General features: G+C 37.0%; 1 protein-coding gene across 7 annotated transcripts in view; it reads right to left on the bottom strand.

Annotated features, from left to right (window-relative positions):
• The window catches only part of EHBP1 (EH domain binding protein 1), a 373028-nt gene that overhangs the window by 89007 nt on the left and 261500 nt on the right, over nt 1-22521 (bottom strand). For all 7 annotated transcript variants that reach the window (XM_070480108.1, XM_070480100.1, XM_070480112.1 and 4 more), the window contains 3 exons: nt 9146-9324; nt 8511-8559; nt 3303-4205 (listed from right to left, as the gene is read on the bottom strand). In XM_070480108.1, coding sequence (XP_070336209.1) covers nt 3303-4205; nt 8511-8559; nt 9146-9324 — 1131 coding nt within the window. The remainder of the gene's footprint in view (nt 1-3302; nt 4206-8510; nt 8560-9145; nt 9325-22521) is intronic.

The following is a 22521-nucleotide window of genomic DNA, read 5'->3' as shown; positions in this document are numbered from 1 at the left end:
TGGGATTCTCCAGGCAAGAACACTGGAGTGGGTTGCCATTTCCTTCTCCAACGCATGAAAGTGAAAAGTGAAAGTGAAGTTGCTCAGTCGTGTCCGACTCTTTGCGACCCCATGGACTGCAGCCTACCAGGCTCCTCTGTCCATAGGATTTTCCAGGCAAGAATACTGAAGTGGGTTGCCATTGCCTTCTCCAGCAAAGGATGAGATGGTTAGATAGCATCACTGATTCAATGGACACAGATTTGAGCAAATTCTGGGAGACTGTGGAGGACAGTGGAACCTGGTATGCTGTAATCCATGGGGTCACAAAGAGTAGGACATGACTTAGCAACTGAACAACAAATCACAGTATAATCTGGAAAAGACAGTTTTTAAAGTTCCCAGTTTTATTTTTATACTTGTATATAATTGATAACAAGATGTCTTCCAAATTAGGATACTGACAAATTTTAAATACCTATGGCAGCAGTTTTGTTTTCTTTTTCTATTTATTTTTTTAACTGGCACATACTTGCTTTACAATGTTATGCAGCAGTTATTTAAATTCCTGACAATGAAATATTTATAGAAAATGCAGAGCTATCACATTTTTTAAAATTTACTTTTTTATTGAAAGATCATTGATTTACAGAATTTTTTTGTTTTTGGTCAAACATCAACATGAATCATCTATAGGTATTCATATATCCCCACCCTTTTGAAACTCCCTCCCATCTCCCTCCCCATCCCAGCCTTCTAGGTTGCTACAAAGCCCCTGTTTGAGCTTCCTGAGCTATACAGCAAATTTCTGTTGGCTATTTATTTTACATACGGTAATGTAAGTTTCCATGTTACTCTTTCCATACATCTCAACCTCTCCTCCCCTCTCTCCATGTCCATTAAGTCTATTCTCTATGTCTGTTTCTCCATTGTTGCCCTGTAAATAAATTCTTCAGAATCATTTTTCTAGATTCCATATATGTGCCTTAGAATATGATATTTATCTTTTTCTTTCTGACTCACTTCACTCTGTATAAGAAGTTCTAGGTTCATCCACCTCATCAGAATTGACTCAAATGTGTTCCTTTTTATGGCTGAGCAATATTTCATTGTGTATATGTACCACAACTTCTTTACCCATTCATCCATCGATGGGCATCTAGGTTGCTTCCGTGTTCTAGCTATTGTAAATAGTGCTGCAATGAACACTGGGATACATGTGTCTTTTTCAACCCTGGTTTCCTCAGGGTATATGCCTAGGAGTGGGATTGCTGGGTCATATGGAGGTTTTATTCCTAGTTTATTAAGGAATCTCCATACCGCCTTCCATAGTGGTTGTATCAATTTACATTCCCACCAACAATGCAAGAGTGTTCCCTTTTCTCCACACCCTCTCCAGCATTTATTGTTTGTAGACTTTTTCATGATGGCCATTCTGACCGGTGTGAGATGATATCTCATCGTGGTTTTGATTTGCATTTCTCTAATAGTGAGAGATGTTGAACATCTTTTCATGTGTTTGTTAGCCATCTGTATGTCTTCTTTGGAGAAATATCTGTTGAGGTCTTTTCCCCCCCTTTTTGATTGGGTTGTTTGTTTCCCTGGTATTGAGTTGTGTGACCTGCTTGTATATTGTGGAAATTAATCCTTTGTCACTTGTTTCATTTGCTATTAGTTTCTCCCATTCTGAGGACTGTCTTTTCACCTTGCTTATAGTTTCCTTTGCTGTGCAAAAGCTTTTAAGTTAAGTCAGGTCCCATTTGTTTACTTTTGTTTTTATTTCCATTACTCTAGGAGGTGGGTCATAGAGGATCTCACTTTGATTTTGTCATCAAGTGTTCTGCCTATGTTTTCCTCTAAGAGTTTTATCGTTTCTGGTCTTACACTTAGGTCTTTAATCCATTTTGAGTTTATCTTTGAGTATGGTGTTAGGAAGTGTTTTAATTTCATTCTTTTACATGTAGCTGTCCAGTTTTCCCAGCACCATTTGTCTCTTCTCCATTGTATATTCTTCACTCGTTTGTCAAAAATAAGGTATCCATAGGTGCATGGATTTATTTCTGGGCTTTCTATCTTGTTCCATTGGTCACTGAAATTGAAGCGGTGATAAAAAATCTCCCCAAAAATAGGACCAGATGGCTTCACAGGAGAATTCTATAAAACATTTAGAGAAGAGCTAATGCCTATCCTTCTAAAACTCTTTCAAAACACTGCAGAAGAAGGAATACTTCCAAATTCATTCTGTGAGGCCACCATCACCCTTATATCAAAACCAGACAAAGACAACACAAAAAAAGAAAACTACAGGCCAATATCACTGATGAACATTGATGCAAAAATCCTCAACAAAACTTTAGCAAACATAATTCAGCAACACATCAAAAAGCTCATACACCATGATCAAGTTGGTTTATTCCAGGGATGCAAGGATTCTTCAATATATGCAAATCAATCAATGTGATACATCATATTAACAAATTGAAAGATAAAAACCATACGATCATCTCAATCGATGCAGAAAAAGCCTTTGACAAAATTCAGCACCCATTTATGATTAAAACTCTCCAAAAAATAGGCGTAGACGGAACCTACCTCAACATAGTAAAGCCATATATGATAAGCCTACAGCAAACATTATTTTCAACGGTGAGAAACTGAAAGCATTCTCCCTAAGATCAGGAACTAGACAAGGGCGCCCACTTTCGCCACTATTATTCAACAGAGTTATGGAAGTCCTAGCAGTAAAGTCCTTACAGTAAATACTGTAAGGTTCAATCTGTGCCATATCCCCCTCATGGGGAGAAATTTGTATGTACTGCGGTTTTTAACTAGAAGTAATGATGGGACTGAAAATGCCAACTGCAATGCAACTAAAATATTTGAAGAAAATGCTATAGATGGGAAATATTTTAATTTGGCATTACACATCTCAAGAATGACATTCTTACTAAATGGAATACTGAAATATGACTTATTCTGTAACATATTGTTTTTATAGGTTAATAACATTTTGATTTGAAAAGCTGACATTCTGTATTCTTAAATCTTGAAATTGGGATTTATTTATAGGCTTAAAATATAAAGTGAAAAGCAGGTCTATTTCAGTTTTTTCTACATCAGGAAATTATACTTCATCCTTAGTCATTTGTAAAGTGTTCTATGAGTACAAAAAAATCCCATGGACAGAGGAGCCTGGTAAGCTATAATCCATGGGGTCTTAAGAGTTGGACATGACTTAGTGACAAAACCACTACATGAACACATAGAGAAACAAAAAAAGAATAACTATTTACTACATTTATGTATTCATCATTCTCACTTACCTGAACTGTTTTTGCAGAATGATCTGCATGATTTAAGGTGGGTCTATCAGCATCTGAATCAGACTCTGTCTGCCTCAGGGAAGTACGTTTTTTCTTTGCAAGGTCTGCATCTCTATTGTACAGGTATCCAAGTTTAGAAGTGGGAGATAAACTTGGTTTTTTGACAGGTGATTCAGGATCTGATCTGCATTCTAAGGGTCTGGAATTATCTAATTTTTCTTGCTCCAAAGTACCAATGATGTCTAGATTCTGAAGCTTTTGCTCATCTGACTCCTCGCAAGTAAAGGGTGGAGACACATCTTTCTTCTTATCACTGACGTATAAGTCACTTAATTCTAAAGTCTCTGTTTTCAATAGTCTCTTCTTGCCCAACGAAACTTGTGCGTGGTTTGAATCTGTACTGTAACAAATTCCAGGGTCATCGGATCCTGAAGTCCTTCCCGAGCTCTGCTGGGACTTCTGGGGTTCTGTGTCACTTTTAGTCCTGCGACAGTGTGGAGAAGCTGTGTTTGGACTGAGGTGATCATCAGGAGTCTGATGTTCACTTTCTGACTCTCCAACCCCACTATCATTTACAAATACAGACTCGTCCTGGGATGTGAAGTCAACCACTCCACTGGGAGGCTGCTGGAGTGGAGGCTCCCGTTTCAGGTCACTAAGCTCTGCATAGAATTTTTCCTGGTCAACAGAACTATTCGTGTCCGTTTCATAGTTTCCAACTTTATACGTGCTTTTACTGCTGTTTTCTTCTATTTGAACAACATTTAGCTCTTGGCCACTGAAATGTGCCCTTATTTGATAGAGATAGGTCATAACAGTCAGTTTGTCAGGAATTGCTAATAAAACCATATCAGAAGGTTCCAGTAGTCGCGAAATTCCAATGCTGGCAAACCCATCATATGCCTTCAGAGGAAAGAAAAACAGAAGATATATTGAAGAGTTAAGACAATTCATACATTTTAACTTTTTAGAAGAAACTTTAAACATCACCACTAGCCTACACATTTTAAAAACAGCAGAAACAGCAAAATAATAGATGCTAACTAGACTTATTGTGGTGAGCATTTCACAGTGTATATGAATATCAAATTATTATGTGGTACACTTGAAATTGATGTAATGTTATATGGTGATGATACCTCAAAAAAAGTTTAAATAGAACAATAAAAATGACAGTTAAAAATTAAAAATAAAACCTTAGAATTGATTTTTGCGATAAAAAACTAAAGTACAAGGAAATAATAAATCATCTGGAGTTTTATTCCTATCAACCTCTTTTCAGTGATCATGTAATTGTAGTGATTTGTGACGATAAAGTATGGGTTGATATTCCAAAAGAACTAACTTTCAGATTGCCTGGTATAAAATACAAATAACTGCTATTTAAGTCTAGAAACATAGAAACGTTTTTTAAATGCCCAATTAAGATTTATTTTCATGATGAGAAGAGTGACTGCATTTTCACTCTATCCATTTTGGAAAGAATGAAATGTTTTGAGTAGGAGAACCTAGTTTAGAATGTGAGGCTGCATTGTATTACTTTTGTTAGCCTTTAAATGACTGTGGCACATCAGGTTTTTCTAGTTTTGAAGAATCAAAGCTGTTTCTCAATTTACAATTAATTATTACTATGCTGAACTAACTCTTGAAAACAACATTGTGTTGCTAGGAAGCACTAAAAATATGGCTAAACACTGAGATATACTCTTGGAAAAAGTAAGGACTTTCTAGCTATATTCTTGCTTTGGGATGTAAAATGTCTAGTCTTTGTAACAACGTAGATATAGGATAATAATTCAAAGTTTTCCTAAAAAGAAAGTTTAGGCAATTATGTAACAACTCAGAATGCATTAGTCTTTTGAACATACATGTTAAAGTGCATTTCTACCTCGGAATTTAATCTTTGTATTGTATTCTTCCTGTAGTTTAATAAATGTTATGGAATAAGTAATAAAGAAAACAAAAAATAAGTTGTTATATTAAAACCTCTTCAATTTTCACAGCACTATGTTTTATAATACAGATACCTCAAAATATTGACTCAAGAGAATGGCTCAGTTGGTATGCATGTTTGGGCCTGTTCGTTATTTTACATGTTTTAGGAAAATTAAAGTCATTTTCTTCCTCACGTGTCCTGACAGCTTGATTGACAGACATCAATTGCAGACCATCAGGAAAAGCACCACAGGCAGTATTCTAAACATTTCCCAATTATCTAAAACACATACTGGTTAAGATCAGATGTCACAGGTAAATACCTTGTTTATTCAGCACTTTTTACAGACCTGGGAAAATGATTTGCGTCCTTGTGGGGAATCTCCTGCTGGTGTTTTGCTTCATGTGGCAATTCATTTTATGCACACTAATTGCACTTAAAAAAACATTTAAAAACAAACCAGGTTTCTTGTAAGTGAGGTCAGGACTTTATAAAGGAACTTTAACCTCTTCTGCAAAGGTCAGTCATCTACTGTCTTAGCCGTCAGTGTGGAGAGGAAAAAAGGTCTTTCACAGAAAATTGTCTATTCATTGCTAAATGTTATTTAATTGGTAAGGAGTCACTGCCAGTTGTTATGCATCTGCCTGCATGGAACTTAAGACACAGGCATTGTTTCTTGTCCTGTTTTTAAGTCCAATTAAGCGCAGATGGGGTTATCAGGAAGACCTGTGTGAAGTTGGAAATAAATCTGCAGGTAGCAACTGATACTCAATGTAGATATCAGGTAAGAAGTTGAAAAGTGATGAAAAGGAAAATATAACAACAATTATGTACTGAATTGTGCAATGAATAGGATCAACTAAATTAAAATTCTTTCAAAAAGCTATAATGATCTGCCCTTTAAGATTTGAGAAAAAATTTTTATGGGGTATACTTTTTTGGTAGCAATATGTAAATTCAAGGTATGGTCATCATTATTAAGTTTCTGAAAAAAATAACATGAAGAAGTATAACTTATGCCCTAATGAGATTCCTCATACTCTTTAAAAATATATAACTAGGTAAAATAAAAACTTTTTCAAAATTTTAAAGTAGTAGCTTGAAAGCTTCACTTTACAAAAAATAACAACTTTTTCTTTTATAATGATCTTATCTGCATTTAAATGAGTTTATTCAAATGCAAGAAAATGCAGGTAAAGAACTGTCTTATTTTAGGAAACAGCTGTTTCCTAATGGGGATTGATTCCAACACCCTCTGTAGACATCACAATCTGGGGATGCTCAAGTCCCTGATGTAAAATGGTGGAGAATACAGTTAGCCTTCTGTATCTGAGGATTCCACATTCACAGATCCAGTGGGCCCAACCATATAAGTTAACTGATGAAAAACAGGCATTTGGCTTTAACAGACACAAGTTCTTTAAAATCATGTAAGAAATAATTCATGACAATGACTTATTTTGAAGAATGATTTCTATAAAGAAAACTATACTGACTTTTAAAGATTACCTTTTCTGGTAGAATATTTCAATTTAAAAAACTGTTTTTAAATGTATTTCTCTAAGGCCAGCATCATGCATTTACAAATAAACAAGAATTTTTTTAATGGAAATATAAATTTTTGGCTTTAGAGAGCAACAAAAGTAAAAAATTATCATCTGTTGATTGAACTTCTATCAAGTTTCCCTTTATAGTCTTTTTATCACTGGTGGTTTTAATTATTTAATTTAAAGTAAATTAAAACATTTAACCTAAACTGCTGCTGCTGAGTCACTTCAGTCGTGTCCGACCCTGTGCGACCCCATAGACGGCAGCCCACCCGGCTCCCCTGTCCCTGGGATTCTCTAGGCAAGAACACTGGAGTGGTTTGCCATTTTCTTCTCCAATGTGTGAAAGTGAAAAGTGAAAGTGAAGTCGCTCAGTCATATCCAACTCGTAGTGACCTGATGGACTGCAGCCTACCAGGCTCCTCCGTCCATGGGATTTTCCAGGCAAGGGTACTGGAGTGGGGTGCCACTGCCTTCTCCATTAACCTAAATTAGAGGTTATTAATCACTTTGTCCCATTAATTTTTTGGGCAATGAACCCCTTCTCAGAATAAAGCTTTAATGGGCATAAAATACATATGATTACAAAATAAACCAATTATTGAAAAATAGATATTTGAAAATATTAGAAAATGGAATTTGAGAAACAATAAATGTACTTTTTATGGATGTACCAACTGTTACAATTACGAAGAAGTGATGAGCTTAAAAGGTAGTTGTAGATATTTGGAACTGTAAAGTGATATGAAAACATCTGAGATTCTAAAGGTGAAAGAGTCTCAGGCATAGCTAATACTACAGTGATTTGTTATGACTAAATTCATAGTGGTATGTCTAAATTCATAATTGAAGAAAATGCTAAATTTCAGTTAAAGAATTGAAAAAATAATTTTTTTCCCCAAGCCATGATTGAGGATCCCCTCAAGTCTATCCACAGATCTTGCTCTAAGACAATAATTTTCAGTTGAAGAATTCAATTCAGCAGGAAAAAAATGTTAAAGGAGTACCTGCCATATGTTGAGTTAGGTGCTTCCTCCTGTCTCACGTGTGGCGCACACAGAAAACTAATATTAAGCTGCATTTTAGGGGCACATAGTTAAGTCAGCCTGCAGCCACAGTCAGCTGGCCCAAAGGGCCCTAGCCACCCAGCCCCAAGCAGCTACTCTCAAGAATAAAAGCATCAACATTTTCCCCAAACCAATTTGGAAGCTCTGACCTCAGTACATTAATTATGTGGAAAAAACTGTACAGTTTACCAGAAAAGGTGGGGGGGGGGGGGGTGGAAAAAAAAGAAAAGAACCAGTGTTCATATCTTGTTGCCTCTGGGAACACATGCATTCTTTTTTGCACACTCATCAGGCTCCTGCTTTCATCCCCTCTCAGTGGCTTTTTCTGAACTTGTAGCACAACAGTTTGAGGCGTACTTTTTAAAAGCTAAATCTTGCTAAAAAGCTAAATAAAAGCAACATGCTTTAACAAATATTTAACAGTTAATGAAGCTCATATACACTATTATCATCTGATGCCAGGCTGGCATTTCTGATTTTTAAAGGCCGTGACAAACTAGAGTAAACCATGCGTCCTACTTGAACTGCAAGAAACAGACTACCTTCTGTGAGCTATAGTTAGGACCTCACAGAACAACCTCACTTTCCCCAAATTAATAAAAGCCTGCAGAGAAGGCAAAATTGAAATTATGCATTTTTTTCCTTTGGCAATGCTTACCTTTTTGTTGTTCTCTTTAATGTCTTGAGGATTCAGAGACTTGTAGTCACTGAGGGAGAAAATGGCACAGTAGGTACAGACAGTAATTGATAAAAACAGCTGTTTCTACAACAAACTGAATCTTAAAATCTGACATTCAGTAACACCAAAGAGTAACTAGCAATTTCACAGCAATTCAATCAACAAAACTAATAGAGTGGAAAATTAAGGAAATAAATAAATAAAAACAGTGATTACAAGTTCCAATGCCTGAAGCTTGGAACTAAAACTAACTTCATCTAAAAGAGAAGTTAAGGCAGGGGACCAGCGACTAGTCTTGACAATCAAATTCATCATGAGGTAATTCTTTGTTGTCAGTATATAAACAGCTACAAGCTTATTTGTCTCATTTTAATATTTATACAGTTTTCATAGTAACTTGAAGTCTTTTTTTTATATGAGATTAAGGAAAAAAATAAGCTCTTTGAAAACAGAAAAAATTGTTTTTAAGTATCAAGATGGAACAACTTTTCTGAGATATGGGTAATAAAAAAAATCAAGTATTTCAGGACACATGACAAGAAATTATTTTATGCTATTTTTTAAAAAGAACTATTAGCAAAATAGTTATAGGAATGGAAAGTTTTTCTGCTTACATTAAATCTGGTCTAAAGTGATGTAATATTGCACAAAAAGATAAACCATTCCTCCACGATGTAGTAAAATTGGTGATTTTCACTCCCCGATAGTTTTTTGTAACTTCTTTGCACCATACAAGTAACGACTGACTAGCATTCGGCTTTCGTCCCAAAACAGGACTCGGTATAGGACTCGGCTAGAAAAAAGGAAAAGAGGAAAACATTAAAATAATTTACTGGAAAATGAATATTAACATTAATTGACCTAACCTGATCATTTAAATACTTTGATGTCAGTTTAGGTCCTTCAAAACTGTCACTTTAAGACAACTGTAACCTTTAAGAAAGGAGACATGAATCTTAAGCTATTATCTTCAGCTGAAGCCTATGGTGTCTGCCTGACAGAGAGATAGATATGCAAGATTTTAAACTTATACGTAAGAACAGGCCAAGAGCTACACCAATGGAAATATTAAAGTCTTTAAATACTTAAGGCTAAATATCTATATAACTCTCACATCCTAAAAATAATTTTTCCCCCAGTGCAACCATGTACAAATGTAGTTCCTTTCTGAGTAGATCAAAAATAATGTATTTTGAAGTCTAACTGTAGCATAAATTGTTAGTAATGGAGAGATAAAAATAATAGTTTTATAAAACACAGTAGTCAGGAATTCCCTGGTGAGGACTTGGAGCTTTCATTGCAGGTACCCGGTTCATTCCCTGGTCAGGGAACTAAGATCCCACAAGCCACAAGAAGAGGGCCCCCCCCCAAAAAAAAATACAGTAATCATATTAAAAAGCAGAGACATTATGTTGTCAACAAAGGTCTGTCTAGTCAAGGCTATGGTTTTTCTAGTGGTCATGTATGGATGTGAGAGTTGGAATATAAAGAAAGCTGAGTGCCAAAGAATTGATGCTTTTGAACTGTGGTGTTGGAGAAGACTCTTGAGAGTCCCTTGGACTGCAAGGAGATCCAACCAGTCCATTCTAAAGGAGATCAGTCCTGGGTGTTCATTGGAAGGACTGATGTTGAAGCTGAAATTCCAATATTTTGGCCACCTGATGCGAAGAGCTGACTCATTTGAAAACACCCTGATATTGGGAAAGATTGAAGGCAGGAGGAGAAGAGGACAACAGAGGATGAGCTGGTTAGATGGCATCATCAACTCAATGGACATGAGTTTGGGTAAACTCCGGGAGTTGGTGATGGACAGGGAGGCCTGGCATGCTGCGGTCCATGGGGTCACAAAGAATCGGACATGACTGAGCTGAACTGAATCATATACATTTTAGTGGAGTGATAACCATATTCAAACCTACTTCTCACCTAGATTTAATGATGGTAAAACAGATTTAGAGTTATTACAGACATCAGGGGTTGGTAGCAATAGCACACATTAGTATGCAATTTGGATTTGCTCAAAACATCTTCTAATTAGTGATGATTACTTTGAATATTATTAGGTCAGAAAGATGCATGGGAGTATGAAGAAGTGTGTTTTAAATCTTAAGCATTTACTTGGTCTTCCCCTCTTGTTCAGATACTTAAAACAACGATGACAACAAAACAAAGACTCATAATAAGATTTTTATCCTAAGCTCTTATTCTTAAAACAATGTCATTTTCTTTCATTGGTAACAATCGCATTTTGTGATGGTAACTTTTGCACTCATCTCACATACCAACAAAGGAATGCTCAAAATTTTCCAAGCAAGGCTTCAACAGTACGTGAACCATGAGCTTCAAGATGTTCAAGCTGGATTTTAAAAAGGCAAAGGAACCAGAGATCAAGTTGCCAAACATCCGTTGGATCACAGAAAAAGAGAGAGTTCCAGAAAAACATCTACTTTTGCTTAATTGACTATGCCAAAGCCTTTGTGTGGAACACAACAAACTGTGGAAAATTCTGAAAGAGATGGGAATGCTAGACCACCTTACCTGCCTCCTGACAAATCTGTATGCAGGTCAAGAAGCAACAGTTAGAACTAGACACGGAAAAACAGACTGGTTTCAAATTGGGAAAGGAGTACATCAAGGCTGTATATTGTCATCCTGCTTATTTAACTTATATGCTGACTGCAACATGTGAAATGGCAGGCTGGATGAAGAACAAGCTGGAATCAAGATTGCCGGGAGAAATATCAATAACCTCAGGTATGCAGAAGACACCATCCTTATGGCAGAAAGCGAAGAGGAACTAATGAGCCTCTTGATGAAAGAAGGGAGTGGAAAAGCTGGCTTAAAACTTAACATTCAAAAAACTAGGATCATGGCCTCCAGTCCCATCAGTTCATGGCAAATAGATGGGGAAACAATGGAAACAGTGACACACTTTATTTTCTTGGGCTCTAAATCACTGCAGCCAGGAAATTAAAGGCGCTTGCTCCTTGGAAGTAAAGCTATGACAAACCTAGACAGTATATTAAAAAGCAGAGACATTACTTTGCTAACAAAGGTCCATCTAGTCAAAGCTATGATTTTTCCAACAGTCATATATGGATGTGAGAGTTGGACCATTAAAAAAAGCTGAGCGCCAAAGGATTGATGCTTTTGAACTGTGCTGTTGGGGAAGACTCTTGAGAGTCCCTTGGACTGCAAGGAGATCAAACCAGTCAATCCTAAAGGAAATCAGTGCTGAATATTCACTGGAAGGGCTGATGCTGAAACTGAAGCTCCAATACTCTGGCCACCTGATGGGAAGAACTGACTCACTGGAAAAGACCCTGGTCCTGGAAAAGATTGAAGGCAGGAGGAGAAGGGGATGACAGAGGATGAGATGGTTGGATGGCATCACTGACTCGACAGACATGAGTTTGAGCAAGCTCCAGGAGTTGGTGATGGACAGGGAAGCCTGGCGTGCTGCAGTCCATGGGGTCACAAAGGGTGGACATGACTTAGCAACCGAACTGACTGACTGAACTGAGCAACTGAACTGAATTGATGGTAACTTTGGAGGTTAATATAATTGAAAACTGAAGAATTAATGCTTTGAACTGTGGTGCTGGAGAAGACTCTTGAGAGTCCCTTGGACTGCAAGGAGATCCAACCAGTCCATCCTAAAGGAAATCAGAATATTCATTGGAAGGGCTGATGCTATACTTTGGCTACCTGATGGGAAGAACTGACTCACTGGAAAAGACCCTGATGCTGGGAAAGATTGAAGTCAGGAGGAGAAGGGGACAAGAGAGGATGACATGGTTGGATGGCATCACCGACTCAATGGACATGAGTTTGAGTAATCTCCAGGATTTGGTGATGGACAGGGAAGCCTGGCATGCTGCATTCCATGGGGTCGCAAAGAGTTGTACACCACTGTGCGACTGAACTGAACTGATAAAGAAAACTACTAAAACTTTCTGGACTTTAAATATTGCTAGCAAGAGTGCTGGCTATAGAGGTAAATAAAAGCCTTATAAAATAAGGTGAAAGGAGAACAATTATTTACCTCAATATCATTTGAGTTTAATAAGGAAAACACTCTTGCCACACAGCTTACTTAAGAAAGGCAAATGATGCCCCCATTTGACAAAAGGATGTTAACGCTAAACAATTAAAATCATCAGCCTCACAAAATTAAGATTTGTATATTTACTGCTCCTATGAGAAGACTAGTAAGAAACATGAAGTATGTAATTTCTTACATTTTATTAACCATCTGATTGTGTGCATGCTAAGTCACTTTAGTCATGTTCAGCTCTTTGTGATCCTATGGACTATAGCCCACCAACCTCCTCTGTCCATGGGATTCTCCAGGGAAGAATACTAGAGGGGTTGCCATTTTCTCCTCCAGGGGATCTTCCCAACTCAGGCATCAAACCCATGTCTCTTACCTCTCCTGCATTGGCCGGTGGGTTCTTTACCACTTGCCCCACCTGGGAAGCCCAACTATCTAGATAACAAATTGTTATATATGTATCTAGCAAAGCATGGTTCTTTAAATAATCACCTATACAAAGTCAATGCTGAAAAATTTCCAGGTCATAAAAATCAACAAATTTGGGTCAGTTCTACTTAATATGAAGAAGTAAATAAAAACAGTATTCCCAATCTAAGATGGCATTTACTTTAGAATAAATGATAGCTCTTTTAACTTATCAATCTAGCTTATATTAAATGAACTTTCTTATTCTTTCTTGCAATGCAAGGCATGTGGAATTTCCCTGACTAGGGATGGAACACATGCCCCCTGCAGTGGAAGTGTGGAACCTTAACCATTAGACCATCGAAGAAGTCCTAAAATGAACTATGAAATATCTTTTTTACTTAAAAGTGACTCCTCACTGTGACTTTCAAATCCCTTTAGTCGCTTAACCTGAAACTGCAATGAAGAATGGACTGTGAATACATCAGGGAATCAGTGATCTAGGCACAAATACATTTTTTAAAAGATTTTCTATTATTTTAAAGATTGCCTTTATTAAAATGGATACATATATATGTATGGCTGAATCCCTTCACCGTTCACCTGAAACTATCACAACACTGTTAACTGGCTATACCCGAATAAAAAATCTTTTTTAGTGTTAAAAAACATAAAAATAAAAGAAGAAAAAAATGGTTTTTCTAGCTCAAATTATACTGTTAAGGTATTGATTCATTCCAAGCATAGTTAGTATGCCCACAGGCCAGATAATCTGCAACTATCATTACATTGGGGCTTCCCAGGTGGCTCAGTGGTAAAGAATCTACCTGCAATGCAGGGAACCCAGGTTTGTTCCCTTGGTCAGAAAGATTCCCAGGAGTAGAAAATGGCTACCCCCTCTAGTATTCTTGTCTGGGAAATCCCATGGACAGAGGAACCTGGCAGGCTACAATCCATGGGTCTAAAGAGTCGGACATGAGTTAGCAGCTGAGCATACACACACACATCATTACACTGCTGCTGCTGCTGCTGCCGCTAAGTCGCTTCAGTCGTGTCTGACTCTGTGCGACCCCATAGACGGCAGCCCACCAGGCTCCCCCGTCCCTGGGATTCTCCAGGCAAGAACACTGGAGTGGGTTGCCATTTCCTTCTCCAATGCATGAAAGTGAAGAGTGAAAGTGAGGTCGCTCAGTCGTGTCCAACTCTTTGCGACCCCATGGATTTTCCAGGCAAGAGTACCAGAGTGGGGTGCGGTTGCCTTCTCCCGTCATTACACTGCTTACTTCTAATCATCAATAGCACATACGTAAGTAAAGTACTAGATGTCACCGTTACCGTGCTGAAATCTAGAGTAGCTTTTTGTACTTAAAAATTGAGGAAAATCTACCATGTCATTATAATTATGAATGTATCCTTATTTCTAAGAACACTCAACATGAAAACGCTACAAGAACTAAAGTAAACTGGATTTATTCTAACACAGAACTCTTGTATTAAAACATCTCACAGGGAGGCTTACTGCACTTTCAAGAAAAGGAAATAATACATAATTGAAGAAACTGATGAAATTATAAGCCCTATAAAATGGTAATGCTGGTTGCAGGAAAAGAAAGCTGACATAGAGTCACTGTTTGATGAGCCATCAACTTCAGAAGTACTGACTTTTCTTCTAATATTCTGCAGAGGTTAATAAATAAACAATCAAATCATTTCAACATCTTGGTACTTGTCCATAGTGCCTCAGAGGGCTTCCCTGATGGCTGAGACAGTAAAGAATCTGCCTGCAGTGTGGGAGAGCCAAGTTTGATCCCAGGGTCAGAAAGATCTCCTGGAGAAGGGAAAGGCTACCCACTCCGGTATTTTTGCCTGGAGAATTCCATGGACTGAGAAGCCTGGTGGGCTACAGTCCATGTGGTCGCAGAGTCAGACATGACTAACACTTTCATAGTAGCAAGATCAACCTCCCCTGCCTCTCACCCATTATGCTCATTACCACTCTTTACCTTGATCACTTTGAACCAAACTGACCTCTTAGCTGTTCCCTGGATACCCCAGGCATGGTCCCACCTTAGTACCTTTATACAGATCATTACAGTTACACAGTATATACAGTAAACTCCAATTACAACCATTTCTATCAGGCATATTTTATCCCCCTGGCCCCCACCCCCATCTAATAATGCAACCCATCTCTGCTGCCCAACACCAGCCCTGCACTCATGACCTTTCTTTCTTTGCTCTAATCTTTCCATAGTAGTTATCATCTTCTTAGGGCTCATAAACTTTATTTTGGTCATTACCAAAATGCACTTAATGGTTATAATTGTTGCTTATTACTTGTCCATCCTCACAAATAAAAGGGCTATGATGGCAGGGATTTTAGTTTGTCTTATTTTTTAACCTATCACAGAACAGTTCCTGGCATACAGTAGGCACTCAGTAAATACAGTTAAATGAATCAATGCACCCAAAACACTTTAGCACAAAGCATGGCACATAGTAACTATTCAATAAATGTTAACCCCAATTATTATTACTACCATTGATACATTATCACTATTTGAATTCCTAGTTTTGAGGGTCTTTTGGAAATTTTAAAGGCTACATAAATTCTTCAAGACACTGGAAAAATTTTTTGCAAACAATGCTTTAACTAGAAGGTAATATTGATACTCTATGTGCAAAATAGGGTACTTGGAATTTTTGACAATCTTTTTTTATGGGTTTAGTGGAAAAAAAAGAAGCTATGAGTGACTTTGTAATTTATTGTTTTCCAAAGAAAAGAAGACACCAAAATCTGGCCATTAAGGGTAGAACCCAACTATTTAAAAGTTCTTTTTTGTATTTTTGCTAAGACCAGATGTATCAGAAGGCATTTCTATTTAACATGTTGGGAAAGTAAAGTGCAAATTTTACAGCTGACTTTTTTTATGCACTGAGAAAGGAAATATCTAAAAACCATTCAAATGGTAATGTTATGATAAGAATGATGAGAGTCTGCACAATTAAGTGATCCTCCCAGTTCTCTTGACTTGCCCAGTGGCTCAGTGGTAAAGAATCTGCCTGCAATGCAGATGTGGGTTCGATCCCTGGGCTTGGCAACCCACTCCAGTATTCTAGCCTGGAGAATCCCATGGACAGAGAAGCCTGGCGGGCTACAGTCACAGGGTCTCAAAGACTCAAAGAGTCGGACACAACTGAAGCACGCACTGAGCACGCACACCCGGTTCTCTCTCAGTCAAGCCACTTTGTGGATAAAACTGCATCATCTCAGTTTTACTGAAAACTACAGTTAGATGTCAAGCATCATGATTATAAAGGCAATTTAAAGTGGTGAGAGTAGAAAGGAACAGGGACTTGAAACCAGTTTGAGAAAGGAACAGGGACTTGGAAACCAGTTTGACTTGGCAGTTCTACGTTCTAATATAGATAATATTAATATATTATTTCTGTTAACATAGCATATTACACAGAGTTTACTAAAGATAGTAAGGCTACCTAATTATTCTTGCTAACAACAGAAACAGGATCTCTTTAAGGAAATCTAGTCAAATAACTTGTTACAAAGTTTCCTAAAATTCAACAGCTGTAAAAAATTTGCACGAGTAGAAGGGGGCGACAGAGGATGAGATGGTTGGATGGCATCACTGACTCAATGGACATGAGTTTGAGCAAATTCTGGGGGACGGTGAAGGACAAGGAAGCCTGGCATGCTGCAATCCATGGGGTCTCAAAGAACCGGACATGACTTTATGACTGAAAAAAAACAAGGAATTTCAATTCCACTTTTTTCTACTCTACCCCTCTGATTATGACTGCTTTCTCTTTGGCTGTTTCTCCTTCTTCCACTGTTACAAGCATAAATTCCTCTAGGTATTGCTATAAGTAGTTTTCTCTCTCCACACTTTGAGTTGATTCACTCCCAGGATTCCAACCTTCACTTCCATGCAGATAATTCCCAAATAGACATTTATAGCTCAAACTATCTTAAGCTGACATTTCCAGCTGGCTGGGCTTCCCTCCTGGTTTAGAGGGCAAAGTGTCTGCCTGCAATGCAGGAGACCCGTGTTCGATCCCTGAGTAGGGAAGATCCCCTGGAGAAGGTAATGGCACCCCACTCCAGTACTCTTACCTGGAAAACCCCATGGACGGAGGAGCCTGGTGGACTCCAGTCCATGGGATCACAAAGAGTCGGACACGACTGAGCGACAACACATACACAAATATCCTTCCTGCAACATAAAATTCAAACTCAATATGTCCCAAAACAAAATTATACTTTTCCCTTATAACCTGCTTCATTTTCATTATATCTGCACAAACTATATCACAATTAAATTGTCCTGATCATCTAGACTCTTAATCTCAGAATCAGCTTTGAACTCTTCCTTCACCTATCATCCTTTACTAGTTAATTCAAGGCCAATTTTTATCGTACTGTTGTAATGTTTTTGCCATTCATCTTCTTTTGCCTGCTGCTGCTGCTGCTAAATCATTTCAGTCGTGTCTGACTCTGCAACCGCATAGACAGAAACCCACCAGGCTCCACCATCCCTGGGATTCTCCAGGCAAGAACACTAGAGTGGGTTGCCATTTCCTTCTCCAATGCATGAAAGTGAAAAGTGAAAGTGAAGTCGCTCAGTCATGTCCGACTCTTAGCGATCCCATGGACTGCAGCCTACCAGGCTCCTCCGTCCATGGGATTTTCCAGGCAAGAGTACTGAAGTGGGGTGCCATTGCCTTCTCCCCCTTCTGCCTAGGTTATTGCAAAATCTTCCTAATAAGTCTTCCTTTTTCCAAATTCTCCCTTTTCTGATCCACTACCATAGAAACAATTTAAAAATGCAGGTTGAAGTCTCTAATGGCTCTCAAAAAGTGTACAGTGACAAGTGCTCGGGCCTGGTGCACTGGGAAGACCCAGAGGGATCGGGTGGAGAGGGAGGTGGGAGGGGGGACTGGGATGGGGAATACATGTAAATCCATGGCTAATTCATTTCAATGTATAACAAAAACTACTGTAATGATGTAAAGTAATTAGCCTCCAACTAATAAAAATAAATGGAAAAAAATAAATAAATAAATTTTAAAAAAAAAGTGTACAGTGAAAGTCGCTCAGCTGTGTCTGACTCTTTGTGACCCCATGGACTATACACTCCATGGAATTCTCCAGGCCAGGATACTGGAGTAGGTAGCCTTTCCCTTCCCCAGGGGATCTTCCAACCCAGGGATCAAACCCAGGTCTCCCACACGGCAGGTGGATTCTTTACCTCCTGAGCTACCAGGGGAGCCCTCAGGAACATACAAACATGATATCAAAATACTGAGCATTGAATAGCAAACTCTTTCAATGTTTCTACCCTCTAGATAATTCATTATTCTCTAAAATCACTATGTTTTTCTGTCTAGCTCCCAGATCCCCCACTTCCAGTCTTTGATCATACAGATTGTCACCCAACTATGAATATCCTCTGTCCCAAGAGAGCTGCTACAATTCCACCCCACTTTCAAGATCAAGTTCAACTGTCATTGCCAACATGAACTCTCATTCCAACTCCTAGTCAGAAGGAGCACTTTTTAAATGTTCCTTTGACTCTTTATGTCTCTTTTATAATATTTTTACTACAATATATTCGGTTCTTCTTTCTACAAAAAGACTAACTTTTCATTTACTCTTAAAGTATATTCTGAGAGCCTACTATGTCCCATATGCAATGTTAAAATCTATACATGGAATAGCTCATTTAATCTCACAGCTCCTCTGAGATAGTATCGTTACTTCCAATTTCAGTTGAGGAAACTGACATTACACATCTAGAATTGGAGGAGTTACAATCTATACTAAGGTGTTTCCCATTCCAGAGCCTGTTCTCTTAAGCAACACAAATTTCACACTTTGAGATAGAACAGTGTTAGGACCTCAATAAAAACTGTCAGCTTTTTGAGACTAGTGATTGCCTCAGTCAACTTAACTTTTTCAGAACTTAGTTCACAGCCCATTGTATACTAAATTAATTGATTTTTAAAAAGGTTTTCGACCCAGGAGAAACCTAGGAGTATTCTATGAATAAAACCCTTTGCCCAGCCTCTTGGATTTTAGATTACTGGTTGGAACTAGAACTAGAACTAAGTATACAACAATGAGATACACACTACCATTGTTGAAGCTGCAGAAATTTTGGTCTGCCTACTAGGGATTCTGGGGAATCTTCTCTCAACTGTAAATTATTGCAAATGGTTGAGGGAACTTTGGATAAATTTAACATTTGGTAAGCCCAAAACAACAGCAGGGATGAGAACAAGAATACTTGTATCAGTACTGTTCCCATCTTTTTCAAAGTGTTTTTATTTAAATAACTTCATTTTAGTATCATAGTAAAACTGAAAGTTCGGCTTTGTTATTCTACTACCAGACAATCAGAAAGATTATTCTGTAATAAAATCATATTAAGAGGTACTTTGGTTTACATGAAAGTAGGACTAACATTTGAACACATTTTAAAAATCTGAACAAATCTTAGACAACTTTACACAACCTTCTAAGAAATGTCTAAGCCAAGACCTGGACTGACCAGAAACCAGAGGGAGTGAGACTCTCAGTTCTCCTTTCTTAATCACTGATCTGGAACAGTGAGGGAAGAGGTAGAACTGCACCTTTGGTAGACTCCCAAATAGCAATATGACCCCCTCCACCCTCAAAAGTAGAAAAAACAAATAATAAAGGTAAGAGCACTAAAATATATCATATAACATGGAATATAGCCAATATTTTATAACTATAAATGGCATAAAACCTTTAAAAATTGTGAATCACTATGTTGTACACCTAAAACTTATATAATATTGTACAGCAACTAGTCTCAATAAAAATGAAAGCAAAAAATAATGAAACAGAAAGTAAACATGCAATAAAAAGGACTAATAAAACTGGAAGTTGCTTCTTTGAAAAGACAAAATTGATTAAACCCATAGCATGACTGACCAAGAATAAAGTGGGAAGAAATTTCTAGAAAAGCATAGCTAGAAGAAATTTTAAAAATTAAAATGGAGAGTTCTGTTACTCTTAAAGAAATTGACTTTGTAATTAAAAACCTTCTTATAAAAAACTATTTGGCTTCAATGATAAATTCTACCAAATACTCAAGGAAGAAATATCTCAAACATTACACAAATTCTTCTAGAGAACAAGAAAAATGAATTTAACTCCCCATCTCATTTTATGATCCAAGCAAATTTTTTTTTTCCCTCAAGGTACTTTAAAAAATTTTTTTTGTTGAAATATAATTGATTTACAATGTCATGCTAATTTCTGTGACTTTCAAACCCCTCTAGTCACTTAACCTGAAATGACTCTGTCATACATATATATACACTATTTTTCATATTTTTTCCTATTTTGGTTTATCACAGGATACTGAATATAGTTCTTTGTGTTACACAGTAGGACCTTGTTGTTTATCCATCCTATATATACTTGTTTGCATCTGCTATCCCAGTTCCCCCACTATTCCTCTCTCCTGCCCCTACTTAGCAACCACAGGTCTGCTCTCTATGTCTGTGAGTCTCTTACTGTTTCGTAGACATATTCATTTGTGTCATATTTTAGATTCCTCATATAGGGATATAATATGGTATCTGTCTTTCTGAGAAAGACATCTTTATCTATTCATCTATCAAAAGACATTTAGGTTGTTTCCATGTCTTGCTATTGTAAATAGTGCTGCTATGACATAGGGGTGCATGTATATTTTTGAATTATACAACTCTGGGTATATGTCCAAGAGTGGATCCCTATCAAATTACCCATGACATTTTTAACAGAACTAGAACAAATACTCCTAAAAGAAAACAAAGCAGGAGGCATAACCTTCCTAAACCTTAGATAATACTACAAGGCTACAGTAATTAAAACATCATGTTATTAGCACAAAAACAGATATATGGATCAATGGAACAGAACAGGGAGCCCAGAAATAAACTCACATACCTACAGTCAATTAACCTACGACAAAGGAGGCAAGAATAAACAATGGGAAAAAGACAGTCTCTTCAGCAAGTGGTGCTGGGAAACTTGGACAGCTGCATGTAAATCAATGAAGTTAGAACACACACATACAACATACACAAAAATAAACTCAAAATGGCTTAAGACCTAAATATAAGACATGATACAATAAAATGCTTAGAAAAGAACATAGATAAAAAAATTCTCTGACATAAATTGTACCAATGTTTTCTTAGGTCAGTCTCCCAGGGCAATATAAATAAAAGAAAAAACAAAACAAAACAAAACAAAACAAATGGGACCGAATCAAACTTACAAGCTTCTGTACAGCAAAGGAAATCATAAACAAAATGAAAAGCCAACCTACAGGCTGGGAGAAAATATTTGCAAATAATGTGACCATCAAGGGCATCAAAATATATAAACAGCTCATACAACTCTATAACCAAAAAACAACCCAATCAAAAACTGGGCAAAAGACCTAAATAGACATTTCTCCAAAGAAGACACAGGTGGCCAATAGGCACACAAAAAGATGCTCATCAATGTTAATTATTAGAGAAACGCAAATCAAAACCAAGCAAATCTTGACAGCAAAATTCAGTAGGATAAGACAAAATTACAAAAAAGTCATGAATACAGAGGCAAAAATCTTAATGAAAATATTAGTATATTTAATCTAGTAATTTATAAATTGAACAAACTGGACTTAGCACAGGAATGCATATTTGACTTATTATTAGCAAATCTACTGAAGTAACTTGCCATATTAACAGATTATAGGGAAAACATGTATAAACAACCATCTAAATAGAGAAAAGTAATAAAATTTTACATCCATTTATATTCTATAAAATAACCCTGGCAAACTAACAATAACAAAAACATTCCTTAACTTGTATAAAGCCTATAACAAATATCACAATGGTAAAATATTCAATGTTTTCCCTTTGAGATTGAGAATCTTTCATCACGTTTATTCAACACTGTACTGAAGGTCCTTGCTGTTGCATTAAGGCTGGAAAAATCTATAATGGTATAATTATTAGAAAAGAAACAAAATTACAACTGATATTATTTATATATAATGTGATTATATAGAAAATCTAAAGAAATCTACAGATAATTGATTTGAATAAGAGAATTTTAAACAATAAAATTGTTGTAGGATACAAAAAACAATGTACAAAACCAACTGCATTCTTATACATCTACAAAAGCAGTCAGAAATTAAAATTTTTAAGGTATTTTATGTTAAAGTACTAAGAAATAAACCTATAAATAATGTGCATGACATCTATAAAAAATCTATCAAGCATTATTATGAGAAAATAATGGAGATCAAAATAGATTGAGAAATATACCATATTCATGGATTAAAAAGTTCAATTTTGTAAAGATACCAATTTTTTTCCAGGAAGAAAGGGTTAACCAACAGACCTAAACCCTTTCTTTGACTTCACTTCACTTCACCTGATGCTATAATGCTAACGTACTGCATCTCCTGTCCTTCCATAAAGGTAAGT

This window comes from Odocoileus virginianus, chromosome 2 (assembly GCF_023699985.2).
Source record: "Odocoileus virginianus isolate 20LAN1187 ecotype Illinois chromosome 2, Ovbor_1.2, whole genome shotgun sequence".
NCBI lineage: Eukaryota > Metazoa > Chordata > Mammalia > Artiodactyla > Cervidae > Odocoileus > Odocoileus virginianus.
The sequence above is the reverse complement of the archived record's forward strand: the minus strand, read 5'-3'. Positions and strand labels throughout refer to the sequence as shown.